This window comes from Amphiura filiformis, chromosome 9, assembly GCF_039555335.1.
Source record: "Amphiura filiformis chromosome 9, Afil_fr2py, whole genome shotgun sequence".
Classification (NCBI taxonomy): domain Eukaryota; kingdom Metazoa; phylum Echinodermata; class Ophiuroidea; order Amphilepidida; family Amphiuridae; genus Amphiura; species Amphiura filiformis.
In genome coordinates this window covers 34,395,845-34,415,232 of record NC_092636.1, presented here as the reverse complement: position 1 = coordinate 34,415,232, position 19,388 = coordinate 34,395,845, and the positions used below count along the sequence as shown (strand labels likewise).

Here is a 19,388-nt window from a genome sequence, read left to right as displayed (position 1 = left end):
AGATTAGGAGAGAATGGACCCTTTGCTATCGCTATGGTAAACCTACCATATTGGATTGTCATTCATGGGGAACAAAATAGTGTAACTGGTATATTTTGGCAATGGCCTAACAATGAATGATATAAGCATCTTTCAAGTATGAGCGCTATAAAGGGTTGTGCATGGAGTACTTAGCATGCATAATCAGCACAAAACATGATATATGGATCAAAAACCAGCTCATGCTTTAAATTGATAGTTGCTGGGTGTATTTATCTATTTTCATTGGTGTGTCCAGCACAGAAACCGGCTAACCCGAGGGGCTCAGAGTTGCTTATTGCATGATTTTTTCAGAAAACCCTGAGGAATGAAGCCCACAAAGCCACCCTCTGGACACACCATTGATTTTTTCCAGTGAGTAACCTGCTATGTTGGATGTAATATATCTGAAGCAAATAATGAACAAATATCACCAATATAGTCTTATTTGTAGTTTGCCAGCAAGCATTTTATGTACAGCAATATAAATTTTGTATTATCAATATAAGTTGTAAAACATAAATTATTTTTATCAGGAGTATTGGGCTATTTCAGTTAAAATCTATGTAATCCCTATGGATGGAAGACATGACCTTAATCTTCCACACAGGGAGGGGGGATGTGGATTTCAAATGGGAGTCACCCATTCAGGTAACCCCATTTGAAATTCACACTCCCTGTGTGGATAAGGTGATGTCAACTGGGATGTCAACTGGGATAGCCCATTGCACTTGTCATAGTCATGATAGTATAAGAAAGGCTGATGCATGTAAACAAAGGTTTGGGTTTAAATATAAAGTATGCAGTTTCTTTGTTTGCTTATTTAGGCATTATGATTTGCTTTGCAATGATAAGTACATTATGTGACATGATCTGATCTACTCGGACCAAAGTTGCACATTTTGAAAATTGAGTTCTTGCCCTTGCTAAGTTGCTCTTATGATGTCGAAATACCTGGCATGCTTTGTTGCAAATTTATGAACATTTTGTATTTTCTTATTAAGATGTTTTGTATTTTTATCCCATATTTTTCAGTTCATGTCACATAATTGCTTCCCTAAATATTGCTTGCATAACTGATATACAAAATGCCATATTCTCTCTATTGCATTTTACAAAAAGGGTCTTTTTTGCAATGATAAGTACAGGGCTGTCAACTTTTTGGAATTGCTTGGCGTGAGACAGAGGCGTACCGGGATTTGCCGACTCCAATGTTCATTTTGTACCATGATTATTGACGCTTCGAGAATGTGAAAAGCGGGGGAGCAACAAATTATTCATGACGATGCATGAGATTTTACTCATTTTCTAGCTTTTTGCGTGAGATTTACTACCTAGGCGTGAGATTATACTACCTTGGCGTGAGAAAGTGACCCAATGCGTGAGACTCATGGCCAATGCGTGAGAGTTGACAGCCCTGTAAGTACCATTAAAACATCACATGTACCGCCTGGCAGTGCTCCACAGCAATAAGGAATATCTACAAATAAATACAGTAAACATGGCTGATTGAAATACGGTTACTGTATGGTATTTTCAGCATTTATTGACCAGTTTGGTGGGGCATTTTATTGGAGTTGTGGTTTAAATAAGAGAGAATATGGTAGCTTGTTTTGTATACACAGGGTTTGTGCTGTTATACCAGGGTTTGTGATGATAGACCAGGGTTTGTGATGATACACCAGGGTTTGTGATGATAAACCAGGGTTTATGATGATAGACCAGGGTTTGTGATGTTATACCAGGTTTGTTTTGTTATATCAGGTTTTGTTTTGCTATACCAGGGTATCTATTGATATTGTTCAGGTTAATACTTTTCTTGTAGTAGACTGGTTTTTGCAAACTTCAAGCATAAAAACATGCATTTTGTGATAAGTCATTGACATTGATATCATACGCAGGGTCAAGTGGATTCATACCTCCATGATTCAAACAATATGTATAGGGGTTATCAATTTTATTTGCTTGGATCTCTGTAAAGATGCCCAAAGATGCAGACATTGTCGTAAGGATTTAAACAAGTTTGCTTTTATCTCAGGCTCCAAATTTTATAACTGGCTACAATAAAAATTGAGGTAACAGAGCATGACAACAAATTTGTACACAGTGTGATGTGGAAGTGGATCAAACTCACTCTTGATTGGTTAGTATTTCCAATAATGTGTTTTGATTGGTTTGATCAGTGTTTTTGCCCCGCCCACATTTTGTTCTTTGAAATACAACCGTGTACTCTTGTCTTGTATAAAATATATGCTTGGGACTTGAAAAACATCCTGTGTTATCAGGAATTTTATATTAACAGATTTTGTTAAAAATCTTAAAAAGTTAAAAAAAGTTTAATTGTGCAAAGTTTTTCCATCACATATTGCAATAATGCATTCATGTGTTTTATTTGCAATAATCAGATCTACTAACAGGACAGTATCACATCTCAGTTTCGCTTTACTATCAGTATTTATATTATTTATCATTTAGGCTACATGGTATATATATCATATATCATTTACATGTATTGATATATCATTTTCATAGAAATTATGTTATTTTTATGTTGAATATAGATTTTTTATTTTTGGTATCAATTTCCGTAATCTGGCACCAACTTATTGAAACAGACAATGCTTCATTATTATCAAGATTATCATAGTGCTGTAATAGTCGGTCTCATCTCAAGTTCAGAGTAATGCCATCTTGAATTTTGCATTGGCGGATTCTAATTAGTGTGTTTTCGCAGTTGCATTGCCAGCGTGTGAACATATTGCACTTCTACTTGTGTGTATGCCAGCCTAATCCCGCTTGGCATATACAGTATATGCCAAGCAGGATTAGGCTGGCATGTGCGATTTGCATCCGTCACTGTGAAATCCAATTCTCAACTTTAGATGAGATAGACCATAGCTCTCCTGGTCTGAAAAGTCTATGCTAGATAAAAACCAGCGTAGTCAACCTTAATTTATTAGGTTTTAGTCTGACTCTAGTACTTTGCATCATTTTTTTACACTTTCTGCACAGTCATCAAAATTGTAACAAAATATCACACAATTTGATGCTTTGACAATTTATATTATTATATCCACTAACAATTTGGGATTGTTGAGAAATTATGAAATCCAGAAAATGCCTAAAATCTTAGCTGTAGCAGTAACATGGATTGAAACCTATTTTGATATGAAAGTAAAACAGTAGATATCGCATTTCGATGTACTTAATATTGTAAGATAACATATCCTGCATTAGTTCAACTCGCTTTAATAATCCATTTGGGAATTGAACCCAGGATCTCATACACCAAAGTTGAGTACCATAACTATTAGGCCATGCTTTCTCACAATATTCAACAAAAGAAGTATCATTAGGCCAAGAAAAGATTATTTGGATGTGTAGAAATTATCGGGGGGAACAGGTGGGCAGGCGATAAAACAATTTTGTTTGAAATAAATTTCATAGTTCAAACTGCATGTAACATAATACAAATGAAGCTTAATAAGATGTATGAATAAGGATATTTCACCATTACACCACTTCATGCATGTTTTATACTAATTTAGAAGTGTGAAGTGATCTATCTTTAAAATCACTTTTTTCTAGATTTCAACATTTGGTGCAGGTAGTAGATAAAAACAAATTAACATTGTACAGTAGTAGCTGTCAATAGAAATCAGGGTCTTTCTTTATCCTGTCTTTGAACAATCTATCTATTCAGGTGCTGATCATGTGATTTTCTTGATGTTTCGGTGACATAGACCGTAGAAATGGTCTATGGATGATGTTATCAACATGTGCATTTTCATGAAACTATACCAGAGGTTTTAGTATCACAGTTCTATGCAACAATAGTTTTGTGTAACTTTCAGAGATTACCACTTGTCAAACAATCATGTTGAGTTTATATATAATAATTTGCTTTTCTATTATTCCACTTCTATTTTTGTAAATTATTGATATGGCAACTGTATAAATTGACTATCACTATTTTAATAATGCAATAAATAGTTAATAAAAAATATGCACGTTTTGCAAAAAATATAAGAATTGGTTGTATTCGTTTAATGTTGTAGTGCTAAAATGTACAAGGCCATGGGCCCTATAAACAGAAGCTGTGGCAGTTATGTGCCATTATGTATATGGTTGGATGCATGAAATTGTGGAGGCTGGTTGATTCCAAATATATGCAAACACACCTGAGGGGTCATGTGAAATTTAATAATTATTCACTATGACCAAAGATACTCAATACAATTATGTTGACGCCTGGGTTTCTGACCAAATTTACCTGATATTTGGCCATTTTAGCCACAAAATTTTGCGTGCTTCGCGCGAATTTATTCCACTTTTGCACTATATTTTGAGTTTAGCTTCTGGCAACATTTTTTGTTTGCCCGCACTTGCACTATAAATTTATTCTGTCGCCAAAAGGTGTTGGATTCACATAATACTTCAAGACATTTTTCTAACTCCTTCCCCCTCGTGTCAAAAAGAAATCTACGCCACTGTTCATCAGCACCAATTGAGATAGCCACATGACAGGGTGGCAAGTCACTCCGAGTCCACTACTCAGTCGACAGATATATGAAAGCCAGTACTTTCCCGAGTGTTCTATCATATGTCTATAGGCATACTGGTCTTTACATAACGTTTTTCATGTCTAAAATGGTTCTTCTGGCCATTGCAGAGCCCGTCTGTAGAACTATTGAAAGTTCCACATACAACATATACAACTTATAAGAACCTGAACCTTATACTAGGTTTCACTTGAAGCCTTTTTGTGTGCTGAATCAAAGTCTCTCTATATATATTTAAAATAGTATCTGATTTTGTGTCTCAACACCACTGAGCACGTTTTTGACCTTAACAAAAAAAAAGGTAAAAAAAAAGGTAAAAAAAAGATGCTTTTGTTGTCATGTTTGATTTGAAGTCGCCCATATTTACGTTCACGTTCTGGTATTGACGACCCACACAATGCTTGACTAGTTGATGTCGAAAAGGGGACGTTTTGCCAATAGCTGCCTCAAGATGTGAGCCCCATTTTTGGAGTAAACATTAAGCAAACAAACGCACAATCTTGCGACGGGTACTGAACCGTCGAAATCACTGTGCGTTGAAATAGTAATAAGACCAATGGCTATAGTAGTAAGCCATTGCCTTCCATTTTTAATGCATTTTATATAGTAGGCCTAATCCTGCGAAATCGAAGCAATAATTTATTGTATATGAAAATTTGGCAACACTCAAGAAAACATCCTTGTTTGAATTTGAAATATATAAATTTCGCTTTAATTGGGTGTCGAATTTTTTTAAAGTGTAGGCCTACGTGTCCGTAGTGACAGATTCAAAAATTGACAAATATGTCAAATGTTACCCTTGCTAAATGATAGGTCCCCGGCTAGGTTACTTTTGCTCTTATCACTTGCAGTTGTAGGGTATCTTTAGCACATCTATACACTCCATACAAAAATGCAAAAAATCTGATATTTGATGATTTTTTTATAAAGATTTCTGATTTAGCAAATGACGGGTAGGGCATAAATTAAGTAGCATGTTTAGGACCTACACTAGCCTCATGCCATTTTATATTCTGATATTCAAATGATTACCATGTTTAAAGCCCGGACTAAAGGCAGCCTTTACGAAAGTTTAGCATTTGTTGTTCCCACATGCTCAAGTTCAATCGAAGCAGTTTCTACGGTACGGTTCAGTGAACATATTTTACGAAGGCGAACTTGAACAATAGGCAAGGCCAAAATCATTGTTCATGTAAATTTGTCAGTTGTATACAATTTTATACTCAAGGCAAAAATGAAAAACGTATTAAAATCATAAGAAGACGTAAATATATAATTTGTAGCATAATTATGTGATACTGATACGAATTTACTGCTTTCAGCATGGCGGGATCTGCACAAGATTCGAGTAGCTGGGCGACGAAATTAGGAAGAATTTTGCGGAGAGAATTGAGCCCAGAGTGGATTGGTTTTAACGGAGTCCATCCAAAAAGATTCGCTACACCACAGGTCAGTACTACAATTACAATCAAGGAAAATAATCTCAAGTTGGAATACTCTGACCCGTAACGCTAGCGTATACTATAAACTGTAAATCAACACCCCCCCCCCCAATTCAATGCTGATAAAAGCAGTTTTACTAGCTTTCCAGTCTCCCCGACATTGATTGAGGAGGAATGGGGGAAGGAATGGGAAAGGGTAGGTTTGTACGTCTCATCAAACAGAGTTACACTATTAAATTTCAATGGACTATCAGAGGGGCAAAAACAAAGAGTTCCACAATAATTATTATTTCCTTCCATGATAAAAGTCGGGTCATGCAGATGCATATTATGATAAAAGGTGGGTCATGCAGATGGGACATGACCTGGCAGTGTTTGCACTCAAATATTAAGACAAATAAAGCTGACACACAAAAGGAATGCATGGTTCTATGAAAGAAATTCTTGATCTTAATGTAAGGGGTGTCATTTCCGTCCCAAGGGCATACTTTTTCTTGGGAGGGGGAAAACACCCGAAACTGTCGTTTTGATATATTAAAGGGGCATTTCGTGATCCACAGCCTCATCCCCCCACTTTTCTCAAAAAAAGTTGAGATTTTTATATCACTGGAAACTTCTGGCTACACAATGTTTATGTACAAAATATTTCTTGCAGATTAATTCGTTTTGCAAAGATATCGTGAAATTTGAATTTCGTTCTGGTGCACCAGAACGAAATTACAACGCACTGTCTATGGAGCAGTGTAATACACATAATCATGCATAACTCGCAAACGCAAAATCGGAATCAACTGAAATTTTGGGAATAGGCTTTTCAAAATGTCATAAAAAGAGGATGCTATGATCACGAAACACTCCTTTAATGGCCTTGACTCAAGAACCGCAAGACCCAGATTACTAGCTTCTGCTCTACTAAGTACTGCTGTTTTTCAGTTAATAAAGAATACAATTTCATTTTATTAATTTTTAACCAGATTTTTTGGACATAATAATGTTTACATGCCAGTGGCGTAGCCAAAGGGGGTCGGGCAGTGCCCCCACCCCGGTCCCGACGTTATACCGTTTGTATACCGCGATCCGTCTACCTTTTGCCACATACTAGTAAAAAGAATGTTCTGATTATAATAGTCTGTCAATGTGGTTCACTTTCGTGGCATTTCTTGATCAGCATCTTCCTCCGTAGACTATGCCATAGTCGAATTTTATTAAAAATATGTTATTATTAGTCATGATGAACCCATTTCGTTGAACTCAAAATTATACTGATTTTTATTAAAATTAAAGTATTCAATAGTAAAATGGTCATAAAGAATTAAGAATATCAGATGATAAGTGACAATAAAAGTAATTGAATGCAACATTATCTTGCATAATTATAATGGCTCACTTTAATATTGAACAATTCTGATTTTGGAATCTACCAGTTTATTGATAGCGAACCACGAAAATCCGACTATGGACTTTGAATTTTAAGCAGAACTTTGCCCCGGGACTTTGCTCTCTAAAAACACACTGTTAAGCATACTTGTTTATCAGTCCATTAAGGTGGCTGTGTACTCTCAGACATGCATGTAGTAAAAGTGCAATAACTTAATAATTATTCGCGCAAGACATATAAAAGTATACATTTTTATGAAGGCAAGACATCAATAAATCTTAATATAAATACAGATTTGGGGTAAAAACAACAATTCTGAAGAAAATCACAAAAAGTGAGTTTTTGGCAATATTTGTTAGGTACATCATAACAAAAAACACTCTTTCCAAAATATTTTATTTTGTTCTTAGCTCAATCTTGAGGCTCCATTCCAAAAACGGTTTTTTTATATTTTTTATATTGGCCTTATTTTTTGAGATATTGACCATATAAGGCATCAAATTGAACTTTTTAAAATTCACAAACGCCTATTTGCATAAAATGATGCCTAAAATCGGAAATAGACCAAAATATAAAAAAATGAGAAAACCGTTTCTTGAGTCGATCATGCTTTTTACGATGATCATATTTGCTTACCTATAGATGCTGTATTTATTGAGTTATCGTGTACCTAAATCGTCATTTTATGAACATTGAAATAATGGCCGTTGAAGTTTAAAGTGGTCACATTTTGCACTTTCATCGAATCTCACAGGAGAATGCGGCAGTTTTCGTTTTTGTACCTTATATTACGTGAACATCGGGTAAATCCATAGCCCCTTGAGAAGTTTGAGTGAAATCCATTCATAACTTGATATTTAAATCGGGGAAAGAACTTGAAAAAACCCCACATTTTATCAGCTAAAACGGAGCCATTTGACCACTAGGTTTTTGTGCTTCCGTGGTGTTTCCATAAGATGCGCCGCGCATGCAGATAAGCGTCGCGTATGCGTAGCGTATTTGTGCGTTAACAAATTGCGCGATACGCAACGCGATGCGTTGTTGCGCGCGTGAACCCTGCTGGTTCAACAAAGATTTTCTTTCCTTTTCAATTTCAAACACGAGTGGAATAGTGAAATAAAATCCTTAAAATATTGCAGTTGGAGTTTACAAATCTGGATTTTCATTCCTTGTATTTATAAAAAACATAACAAAGTACAAACATATCAAAAAACTCAATTTTGCGAAAGAAACAATGTCTAGAGTACACAGCCGCGATAACCACAAGTACTAAGCATGGTATAGTACAAGACGCGCTAGATGTTTGATGAGAGATTAACTTTCGCGTCAACACAAAAGCGCCGTAAATACTACAGATAGTTGTGTACGGTGTAGTTAATGGTAATGGCGCGGGCCCGGAAGATTTAAACCATAGCGAGATATGGGCGACCAATCACAAGGCAGATCCATTTAAAGATGCATTACATCATGGCCAATTTTAGTTAGGCCAGAAATTGGCCTAACTCTCCATAGAGTCTCGTGTTAAAAATCTTAACCGCAAGGCAAAGTCAGCAGTCCACTTGGGAAGCTAACAAACAGAGGGAGTGCGGTGACTGAAAAGATCAGATACAGATGTGAAAATCTATCAGTTGAGTTTTATGCTTAAATGTAATAGCCAGAGTATGCAAAATGGGCAAGTGGACTACGGAGAAGTCTACTTCCTCTGGGGTGTCTATTCTTCCAAAAAGAGTGAAACCGCTCCAAAAGAGTGAAATTTTCACTCCGAAAGAGAGAACTTCACTCCAAAGGCCCATTCAGTGAAATCCGGACAATCGTAAAATTCATCAAAATTCAGATTTTGGTACCTTTGTCATTGTCATAGATGTGCTAACATAGCCTGCTAGTGGCTCAGCCGAAAGCCGTGTAGTTAAGACAAAATAAGGCATTTACATGTAATCTGTAATTTGTATATATATATATACTGTCAGTATATAAATTAGCTATGTATTTGAATGGGTCCTCAACTTTGTCATTAAATAGGGTCTACTGCAGTTTTCTTCGTTTTTTGCCAAATTATTCATTTCAAAAATACCAAATGACAATTTGAATGCAGAGGATGATTTAAGGAAGCCCCATCATGCACTGTAAATGTGTTATCACTAGAGTTTCAACTGCCACTTTACTTTTCAAATCCCATTGAACTCTGTGCAAAAGATGTTGTTTTAGAATTGCCCGTGTGTCGTCATTATTTGGTCGATTTCAGATCTAAAGTCATGTATGCATGAATGATAATTCACACCTTCTGTAGATAACATAAAATGTGAAATCGACCAACTTTTTGAAGGTGTATTTATTGTAAATATATCTGTCCAAATTCAAATTTAACCATGCACGTGTGTATGCAGTGGGCGGGCAGTGGTGTCATGTTTACGCACACAGCTGTGCTAACCGCAAGACTTGCTGGGAAGTGCTTAAATCATCCTCTGATTTGAATGATAGGGGATCTAGTTTAGCGGTATCGCCAATGATTTTGAAAAAAGGCCGCAAGACCACTTTGTATATTCGTCAGGTGGTACTGAGTGTTGTGTGTCTTAAACCAGTAAAGTTCACGTCTTCGGACACGTCTTCCATTTTAGACGTGTCTTGTATGGAGACACGACTGACTTTATGCGGGACTTTATGAGGAAGCGTCTCAAAACTGGTTTCCCAGCTAGGACGTGTCTTGGATTAAAACTTCAGATTGAAATTCCCTTCTTTTAATACTTGGACCATGTACATGTACACAGAATATAATCTTGTGCCATGAACTTCATGAAGGCCCATATTATTATATCGCGGTGCCGCTGTATCACACAATGTGGGTGGTTCTGCAACTACAAGTTCACAATACATCTATATAAATAAAAGGAAGGTTGCCCATCTTGTGCGCGAGTGTTCTCCGAATTGCCTAGACTTTCGGCATTGATTTAGTGGTATATTGATCGGGTACATATTGCCATTTTTCCATCGGACATTCGTTTTTCCAAAAAATGATGGTAACTAAGAGAATAACATAAAAAACTGTCGTGTTGCTATGTAAAATCGATCGCAGTGGCATTGTGGGTAATAAGGACAGTGTGAACCGCGTAATAATATTTCCATTAAAAACCATACGCAGAGCAACATTGCCCCGTTTTCTGCCAACTGCGAGGTGGCCAAGAAATGATTCAGGCTATCTAGATGCACAACAGCGCATAATTTAATAATGATCTTACGAGCTTTTCGTCCCTACGCAGAGCTACGCGCCCCATTTTCCGCCACTGCATCGAGGTTGGCAGCCAAGAAATTAAGGCTACGACGCGTGAATCAGGTCTTTGCGTCATCACTAAGGTAACGTAGGAAACAGTGGTCTGGTAGTCTAGAGTGGTGATAGTGCCTGCGTGGAGACCCGGGGTGCAGACAGTGTACAATTTCATTATTTATTCTAGGCCTATTATATGAATCGTCGAGATTGAGGAATATATACGGGAAATGCATTGCACTTTATTTGGTTGTCTAGGCCTATATGAATCGTCGAGATTGAGGAATACGGGAAATGCATTGCACTTTATTTGGTTGAAAACGGTCAACAAATATGTATGGTTAAAACCGGGTTTATTTTCCCGGGCTTTTTTATTGTCAAAACTCAGTGGTAGCGCGTACAGTAACTAACTGGCAGCGCGTTGGTGTTAGTGCGTTGGCTTACAAGGGATGTGACTCGCACGCACGGGGCGCATATATGCATAGGCCAACTTTCCGTGTCAGAGAAATAGAAAAGAAAAGAAAGTAGGACAAAACTGAAAAGGTAGGCCTACTGAATTGGATGGGTTAACAGGGTTGTGGATTAGAGTAAATAAATAAATAAACAAATAAATAATTCATGAAAAAAGGAAGCTAAAATAATGAGAACATAATTAAATGCAAACGGGAAATCACACGCTAAGCAGGAAATATGAAAAATGGGAACAAAATAACTATGTAGAAAAAAAGCCAAAGCTAAAAGGAAGGACAAACATAAGAAAGGGTAGATTTATAAAATATCAAATTATAATAAATAAATAAATAAATAACATGGAAACGGAGAATAACAGCATATATTTATTGGAACAAAATAGATCTATGTAGAAGAAACTGAAAAGAAAGAAAGAATAAAATGAATAAAAAAGAAAAGAAAAAGAAGACAAAAAAGATACGGGTTATGGTTACAGTGACTAAATGAAACGGGAGCAAAATAAAGAAGGAAAGAAAGAAACTAATCAGGAAACGCAAGAAAAAAAGCTAAAATTAGATTAAAATAAATCAGGAAAAATAAGAAAAGAGAAGCTAAAATAATGAGAACAGAATTAACATGGAAACGGGAAATCACAAGCTAAGCAGCATATAAAAAAAAGAAGCTAAAAGGAAATGCAAGAAAGGACAGATTTAGAAAATAATGGGAATGCGGTTAGGCCTAAATAAATAAATAACATGGAAACGGAAAATCACAAGCTAAATAGCAATGTTTTTTTTAATGGGAACAAACTAGGCCCATGTAGAAGAAACTGAAAAGAAAGAAAGAAGCTGAATGAACTGCCAGAAGGGACAGGTTTAGAACAATAAAATTTACCTTTTAGTGATTCTACCTTTTCAGTAATTCCTCCCGTTTTAGTGATCGCTCCCATTTACTCTAAATAGCAATGTTTTTTTTTAATGGGAACAAACTAGGCCCATGTAGAAGAAACTGAAAAGAAAGAAAGAAGCTGAATGAACTGCCAGAAGGGACAGGTTTAGAACAATAAAATTTACTTTTTCAATGATTCTACCTTTTCAGTATTAAATTCCTCCCGTTTTAGTGATCGCTCCCATTTACTCTAAATAGCAATGTTTTTTTTAATGGGAACAAACTAGGCCCATGTAGAAGAAACTGAAAAGAAAGAAAGAAGCTGAATGAACTGCCAGAAGGGACAGGTTTAGAACAATAAAATTTACCTTTTAGTGATTCTACCTTTTCAGTAATTCCTCCCGTTTTAGTGATCGCTCCCATTTACTCTAAATAGCAATGTTTTTTTTAATGGGAACAAACTAGGCCCATGTAGAAGAAACTGAAAAGAAAGAAAGAAGCTGAATGAACTGCCAGAAGGGACAGGTTTAGAACAATAAAATTTACCTTTTCAATGATTCTACCTTTTCAGTAATTCCTCCCGTTTTAGTGATCGCTCCCATTTACTCTAAATAGCAATGTTTTTTTAATGGGAACAAACTAGGCCCATGTAGAAGAAACTGAAAAGAAAGAAAGAAGCTGAATGAACTGCCAGAAGGGACAGGTTTAGAACAATAAAATTTACCTTTTCAATGATTCTACCTTTTCAGTAATTCCTCCCGTTTTAGTGATCGCTCCCATTTACTCATCTAGCGGGGACCCGCGCGCAGCGCGGGTATCCCGCTAGTAATTATTATATGAACTTGCACACATGAACAAAGCTCCGAATACGACAACGTGTGTTATTCAAAGCAAACAGTGCGTGTTAAATTTAGAATTCTATTCCGAACATGCCGAATAGTAACTATACTAAATAGGTATATTTTCATAACCATTTCAGGATAGAGGGATTGATCTGCGCCAAATATAACCTTATTAATGTCATGACGTTTTTTTTTTTTTTTTTAATAATTAATAATTAATTTGGAAAGAAAATCTGGTTCGCCAGGCAAATGAGAATTTGTTTTGTCAGTTCTTAATTGTCATGATTTTGTGAAGTTTGAAAAGAAGAAATGTTTTCTTAAAGTTATTCAGCTGCACATTTTGATTTGGTTAAAGAAACACATCTAGGCCCTATAGGATACATTTTCAATGGGAAAAGTTTCAAAGGGGCTCATTTTACCAAATTCATAACTTCGATCACCATTTTAGCGTTACAGAATGTATGATAACTAAGAATTAGGCATGCACATTTATCATCATTGGTCACCTGCAAACACATGCTGAATTCTGTTATCTCGGTGTGCTATATGAGGCGCTAAGTTGCAAGTTTGAACATTGTTAGATTGTTCTTTATCACGTTCTTACATAAAGTCTGCACAAAAAGAAACTCAGCTGTTGTAAACACGCTTATAGCTTCAGAACTAATAATTGTTTCCACAATATTTCGACATAAAAAGAAGGATGAATTATTTACGCGCATTTTGATACCAAATTTGTCAAATGTCGTTCAATATTAACAACACAGTAGTGCTTTTGAAGAAAAATATCCTAATTTAAAAGTTGCAGCTTACATCGATCAATGGTTATTATGCCAGCACGGTAGCACGTAAAGCCCGCCATTTATTATATCTTCACGCTTATTTTCAAATCAATACAAATAGCGGCAACTTTTAAATTCGGGTATTTTTCTTTCAAAACAGTGCTGTATTATTAATATTGAACAAAATTGGACAAATTGGGTATCAAAATGCGCGTAAATAAATCATCCTTCTTTTTATGTTGAAATATTGGGAAAACAATTATTAGTTCTGAAGCTATAAGCGTGTTTATAACAGATGAGTTTCTTTTTGTGCAGACTTTATTTATTTTCTATTCTATATTGTCTCACGTAAGAAAGACGCCACAACACTGACATCATTTGAATTTCATTTTATTATATCCTCAGTTTCCCATACCGTTCCAGCCCATCTCTTGGATTATACTACGTTTCATCGCAGCTATATATCTTGATGTATGGCTATTTGTATTTCTTGCAAAATGGGGGACAACACCATACTACCCTAAAGCAGCCGATTCCAGATGGAAGATGTTCTTATACGCGTCAAACTTGGCGTATATTACAGTGTGTTTATACTTCACTTTTGCCGCTATTTCTACCTTTGCCTACCATATGAGAACATCCTATAAAGGTATATAATTTACAATAATATTCCGCCACTTTTTTTTTTTAAATAACCAATAACATGTTCATAATATACCTGATTAGCTAGCAGGCTTATGATCTTTTTCCTACTGGCTGCACTATGATGTACAGAAAAAATGTGTTTTTCTTTGTTACTCCAATAAGTATTATCCTTTTATTCTTTCAACTTTCAATTTTTGAATGTAAAGAAAACATTGCATGAAAAAAAAAACAGGCCAAATACCCGCGACAAATTGTGCTTCTCTTAGTTTTATTGCCGAATTATGTGCCAAAAGAAAATACACAAAATAGTTTCAGTAACGTACACCTGAAAATAAAAAAAATAAAAAAATCTATATGCGCAATAATGTTAATGATTTTGCGTGTCTTGTCAGACTTTCGATATAACATTGGCGATCCTGGGTTTGGAAAGTGTACCCTGCTGCCGCAATTGTCTTCCTCATATTTTGCATGATGCCATCATATGTACGGCTATATATCGAGGGTTCAGAGCCAAAAGGCCGTAAGCGCATTTTGGCCAAAATAAGATTTTGGTATTAACATAATCCTTATAACACTGGGCACCTTATGATAGCCATACTTAACTTTAGCCACAGAAACTGTTATCAGCAAACATGTAAAGTCATTATAGTGCAACATCCACTGTGCATGAAATGTGTGAGCGCCAAAAGGCCATATAAGTACAAAAATACCTGTATCTCAAAATTGCGTTTTCCACATAGGGCTGTCTGTGCCAAAACACTGGGCACCTTATCATTGTACATACCATAAACAAGTTATAGCCACATACTGTAATTAGCAAAATTGTAAAGTCCTATTATAAGTGCAACACTATGCATGAAATGTGTTAGAGCCAGAAGGCCTTAAGTACAAAAACGCCTGTATCATTACATGTCGTTCGCGTTTTTGAACTTAGGGCCTTTTGGCTCTGACCCCTCGACATAACCACTTTCTACTTCTTTCTATATAATTATTATTATCTTCATTTTCACAGATACATCCTTTAAAGCAAACAAAGAAGAGATTGAAATCAACAATGTAATCGAAGCAGGTGGAACTGACCCTAATAAAGGATACATCTTACCCCTTTACATCAAGATCACGTGGTATCTAAAGAACGCTGTATATCCAGGCATCATCCTGACATCTTTCTTACGGTGGGGCGTGGATACGGGGGAACCATACCAATATAGCACCAATGCTGCGGATGTTCACGTCCATGGAGTCGGTCTAGCTTTTGTCATCGTCGATTTCATCCTGATATCGTCTCCGTATCGGCTTCAACATGTGATATACCCCATGATAGTGACATTGCTTTACTATATGTTTAGTGCGATATACTTCTTTGCTGGGGGAACGAACGAACATCACGCTAACAAAGAAATAGATGGGGATACGTATCTATATAGAGAAAAAGTAGACTGGGGAAGGTTTCCACGGACCACAGCGTTTATGGCTTTCATGGTGATGTTTGTTGCCGTACCACTTACACATTTATTTATTTATATGTTATTCAAATTTAAACAACTCCTTTTTGAGTGGTATTACTTCAATAAACAACATGTAACCAGTAAGCAACAAAAATAGACTAAAAATAAACCCGCATCTTAATTTGTTTTTTGTTTTTTTGTATAACCTTGGTGTTAGCGTATACAAAAAGTGTATTAGTGAGTTATTTGTTTAAACGGGCGTCTTGTTTGGTTATATTTAGATTCCATATATTTCAAAACATTAACAATACATCATAGAAAAGTTTCATGGAACTTCACTAATTTACCGAGATGTTAAATATGCTGTTAATATGTGTTGTTTGTTTTCTTCTTAAGGTTGTAGTAGCTATTTAAGAATATAAGTAAGTTTACAAACATATTTTTGTGTGTTATGTGATTTATTACGTTTTAAATCTTCCTAACCATGCTTAGAATGAATCCTGCTACATGTGAAAACAAGTTATTGTCTGGAGCGGAATATTATGTGCACTTATATTAAAATGCCCTGCTGGGAGAATCCGCACACTTGAACCCTGAAAAGGGGTTTCTTTCTGAAAATGTAAGAACCATTCAGAGAACCATTACAGGTTCTACAGTATCTTTAACCAGTTCCTCAGGGCGACCATGAGATCTTTTGACGTTTCCTTTTAAGAGCCATTAAGGGTTCTCCTGCGAAGAAAAAGAAAGAACCCTTTATACAGTATCAATATCACACAGCACTTCAAAACAGCAACACTGCTGATGCAGTGATGATGTGAAACATGCAGTGATGATGTGAAACGAAAATAATTAGTTTAACGAGCAATATTAGTTCCCAACAAACACAAAAATTTTCTTAAAACGTTTATTCAAAACGTGTTAATAATATTCTGCTATTCTGTTTTTCTTATCAAAGTGTAATATTGCTTTGTAATGTTTTTAAATGGGTTTACTATAATTTGTATTGGTTGCATCTGCCTATTAGAATATGTACTTTTGTAGTTTTTGCATAATGTATTAATTTGGTTGGTTTGGTATCTCTGTTCAGCGCATTGAGGCCTGACATAATGCGCTATATAAATTGCTTTATTTATCTTTTATTTATTTATTTATTTATTTATTTATTTATATTTAAATGTCGGGTTACATAAAGATCGCGTTTTTAAAACGTTATTGTAAAACATGGGCAAACACTTTTGCAAAACAAAATATTTTGTCATTAACAATTAAATAACATTTTGTTATGGTTTGCATTACGTTTTTAACAATGTTTCATGAATGTTATTAAGGGGGTACTACACCCTTCGATAAATTTGTGTCTATTTTTGCATTTTTCTCAAAAACTAAAAACACACTGGTAACAAAAGTTATGTATATTATAGGGGCAAGGAATCCAATTATTACACTGGAATTTCAGTGACCCAAGACAAGCAGTTCGTTATTTATGATAAGAAATAAGGTACCGCTAGGATGTACCTCATTTCCGATCATATATACTGAACCGCTTGTCTTGAATCACTGAAATTCCAGTGTAGTAATTGGATTCCTTGCCCCAATAATATACATAACTTTTGTTACCAGTGTGTTATTATTTTTGAGAAAATGCAAAATAGTCACAAATTTACCACAGGGTGTAGTACCCCTATTAAGGTAGACGAGGTATTGTTGGTCGAAGCAACCTACAAATCGATTTTCATTATCTAGATCAATATTATTGAAAATTAACACCTTGATGTTTTGCAAAAGTTCATTCTACAAATCGTATACTCTGCAAACCTGCTTAATTTATTGTTGTTAATTTATGTACGTTTTACAAAAGTGTTATTGTTTCAGCCCTCTTCACAACGTAACTCAAGAACCGCAGCACATATAAAAGTATATATGTGATATTTTAATTCTTCTACACGCTCGCTATGAATTGAACAATGCAAGTTTTGCCAAAGCTCACTACCATTCGTAAGATGCTGTGAACTACCAAATCACAACAGTTTAAAATAATTAATAACCTTAAACGTTTTTATAACCCGACATTTAAATATTTTCTGTAAAACGTTGTATGTTTGCTTAGTTACAATAGTTTGTATTATAGTGACTATATTAATTTTTAAATGGTTGAATCTTTCAAAACATTAACAATACATCATAGAAAAGTTTCATGAAACTTCACTAATTTACCGATATGTTTAATATGCTGTTAATATTTGTTGTTTGTTTTCTTAAGGTTGTAGTAGCTATCTTAAAAGAATATAAGTAAAGTTTACAAACATATTTTTGTGTGTTATGTGATTTATTATACGTTTTAAGTGTGTTTCAACTTTCATGGAGATTCGATCGTTTGACAGAGGTATTGTCTTATTTGCATTTTCCGGCTATTGAGCTCAAAATTAATTACTTGAAAATATCATAATTTTTCGCATTTCTCAAATAAAAAAATTTATTGCGGTAAAATGGCCCCAAAAACAAAATGCGCACGGACAGGAAACAAACTTGTTAGTTACATTAAAATTGATAATCAAAGCACGATCTTACTTCAGAACGCGTTTTCACCTGACAAAAAACAAAGATTTTCATGTTTTGACAATGATCATAAATACACCCTTTCAATGCTTTTGTTACTTTGTAATGTTTGAAGTCGCCTATTTGAGTTCTATACTTACCCACGATTATTTACAGGTCAGAGTAATTGAAATGTTGTCATCAAAGGCTGTCTCAAGTTTCCGATTATGGATTTGATTTGTCTCGCGTCCTAAAATGTCGAGTCGAGTACATTTGCAAAAAAAGTTTAGAAATTAACATCATGTGTCAAAATGTCTGAATATTTTTCAGTGATTGTGTTCAATTTCTAAACATCTGACATTCATAATCTAAACATAACATTAATCTAAACACATTCTTGCCTTCACAGTGTAGAGTCGTTCGATTTGAGGCGTTAATATAAGTCATATAATTCATAAGTCATACTGAACAACTAAAGTTGTATGTTGTATGTGCTATATTCTTATATTAGGCCAAAAATCCATGTCTTGAAATGAAAAAAAAAACCCTTTTCGCTACAAATTGGAATGGGAATTTACAGTGGGTTTCTCCGACACACACAAAAAAATAATCACATTTCTTCATATTCAAAGAATATTTATGACCCACTTTTAACCTGCAGTAATTTTTCACTATGCTCGTTTGTTGTGTAATATGTAAATGTTTACTTCAGTAGTGTTTTATATTATTTTTTTGCGATTTTTCCGGGTTTTTTTCTTTTTTTCTTTGTAAGTGAAAAAGAAAATTCAAATGCGCCCAATAAGCCGTCAAAAACGAAATGCGCGCGCTACAGGAAACAAACTCGTTTTGTTTTTTTGGCCTTATTGCAAAATGATTAACATACTTAAAGGCAGCCTTTTGCGAAAGTTTAACATTTTGTTGCCTCTCTATCTAGTTCAATGAGCGTCATGAAGGCAAATAACTTGAACTTGAACAGACACATTACATTGTTATGTAAATTAGCTAGTTGACACAACATAATTTTTACTAATCATATTAGCAGTTATATTTTATGGGTACATAGAAGGAAGTGCTACTTCTTTGGTTCATACGTAATTACATAGAATTATGTGAATAATTTGAAAATATTTAAATTTTTTTTT

At 35.1% G+C, this 19,388-nt stretch overlaps 1 protein-coding gene across 1 annotated transcript; it reads left to right on the top strand.

Moving 5' to 3' along the window:
* The first annotated feature begins 5,751 nt into the window (after positions 1–5,751).
* LOC140160910 (uncharacterized) lies at positions 5,752–17,340 on the top strand. The gene is made up of 3 exons (XM_072184245.1): positions 5,752–6,029; positions 14,024–14,267; positions 15,276–17,340. The coding sequence occupies exons 1-3, from the start codon at positions 5,904–5,906 to the stop codon at positions 15,866–15,868; spliced, it is 963 nt and encodes a 320-aa protein (XP_072040346.1). The 5' UTR covers positions 5,752–5,903; the 3' UTR covers positions 15,869–17,340.
* The last annotated feature ends 2,048 nt before the right edge of the window (positions 17,341–19,388 follow it).

Excerpts from the sequence above, each read along its gene's own strand:
- LOC140160910 (XM_072184245.1), top strand. The coding sequence starts at position 5,904 with ATGGCGGGATCTGCACAAGATTCGAGTAGCTGGGCGACGAAATTAGGA. Across the intron at positions 6,030-14,023 it reads AAAGATTCGCTACACCACAG|TTTCCCATACCGTTCCAGCC; the intron begins GTCAGTACTACA and ends TTATATCCTCAG. Across the intron at positions 14,268-15,275 it reads TATGAGAACATCCTATAAAG|ATACATCCTTTAAAGCAAAC; the intron begins GTATATAATTTA and ends TCATTTTCACAG.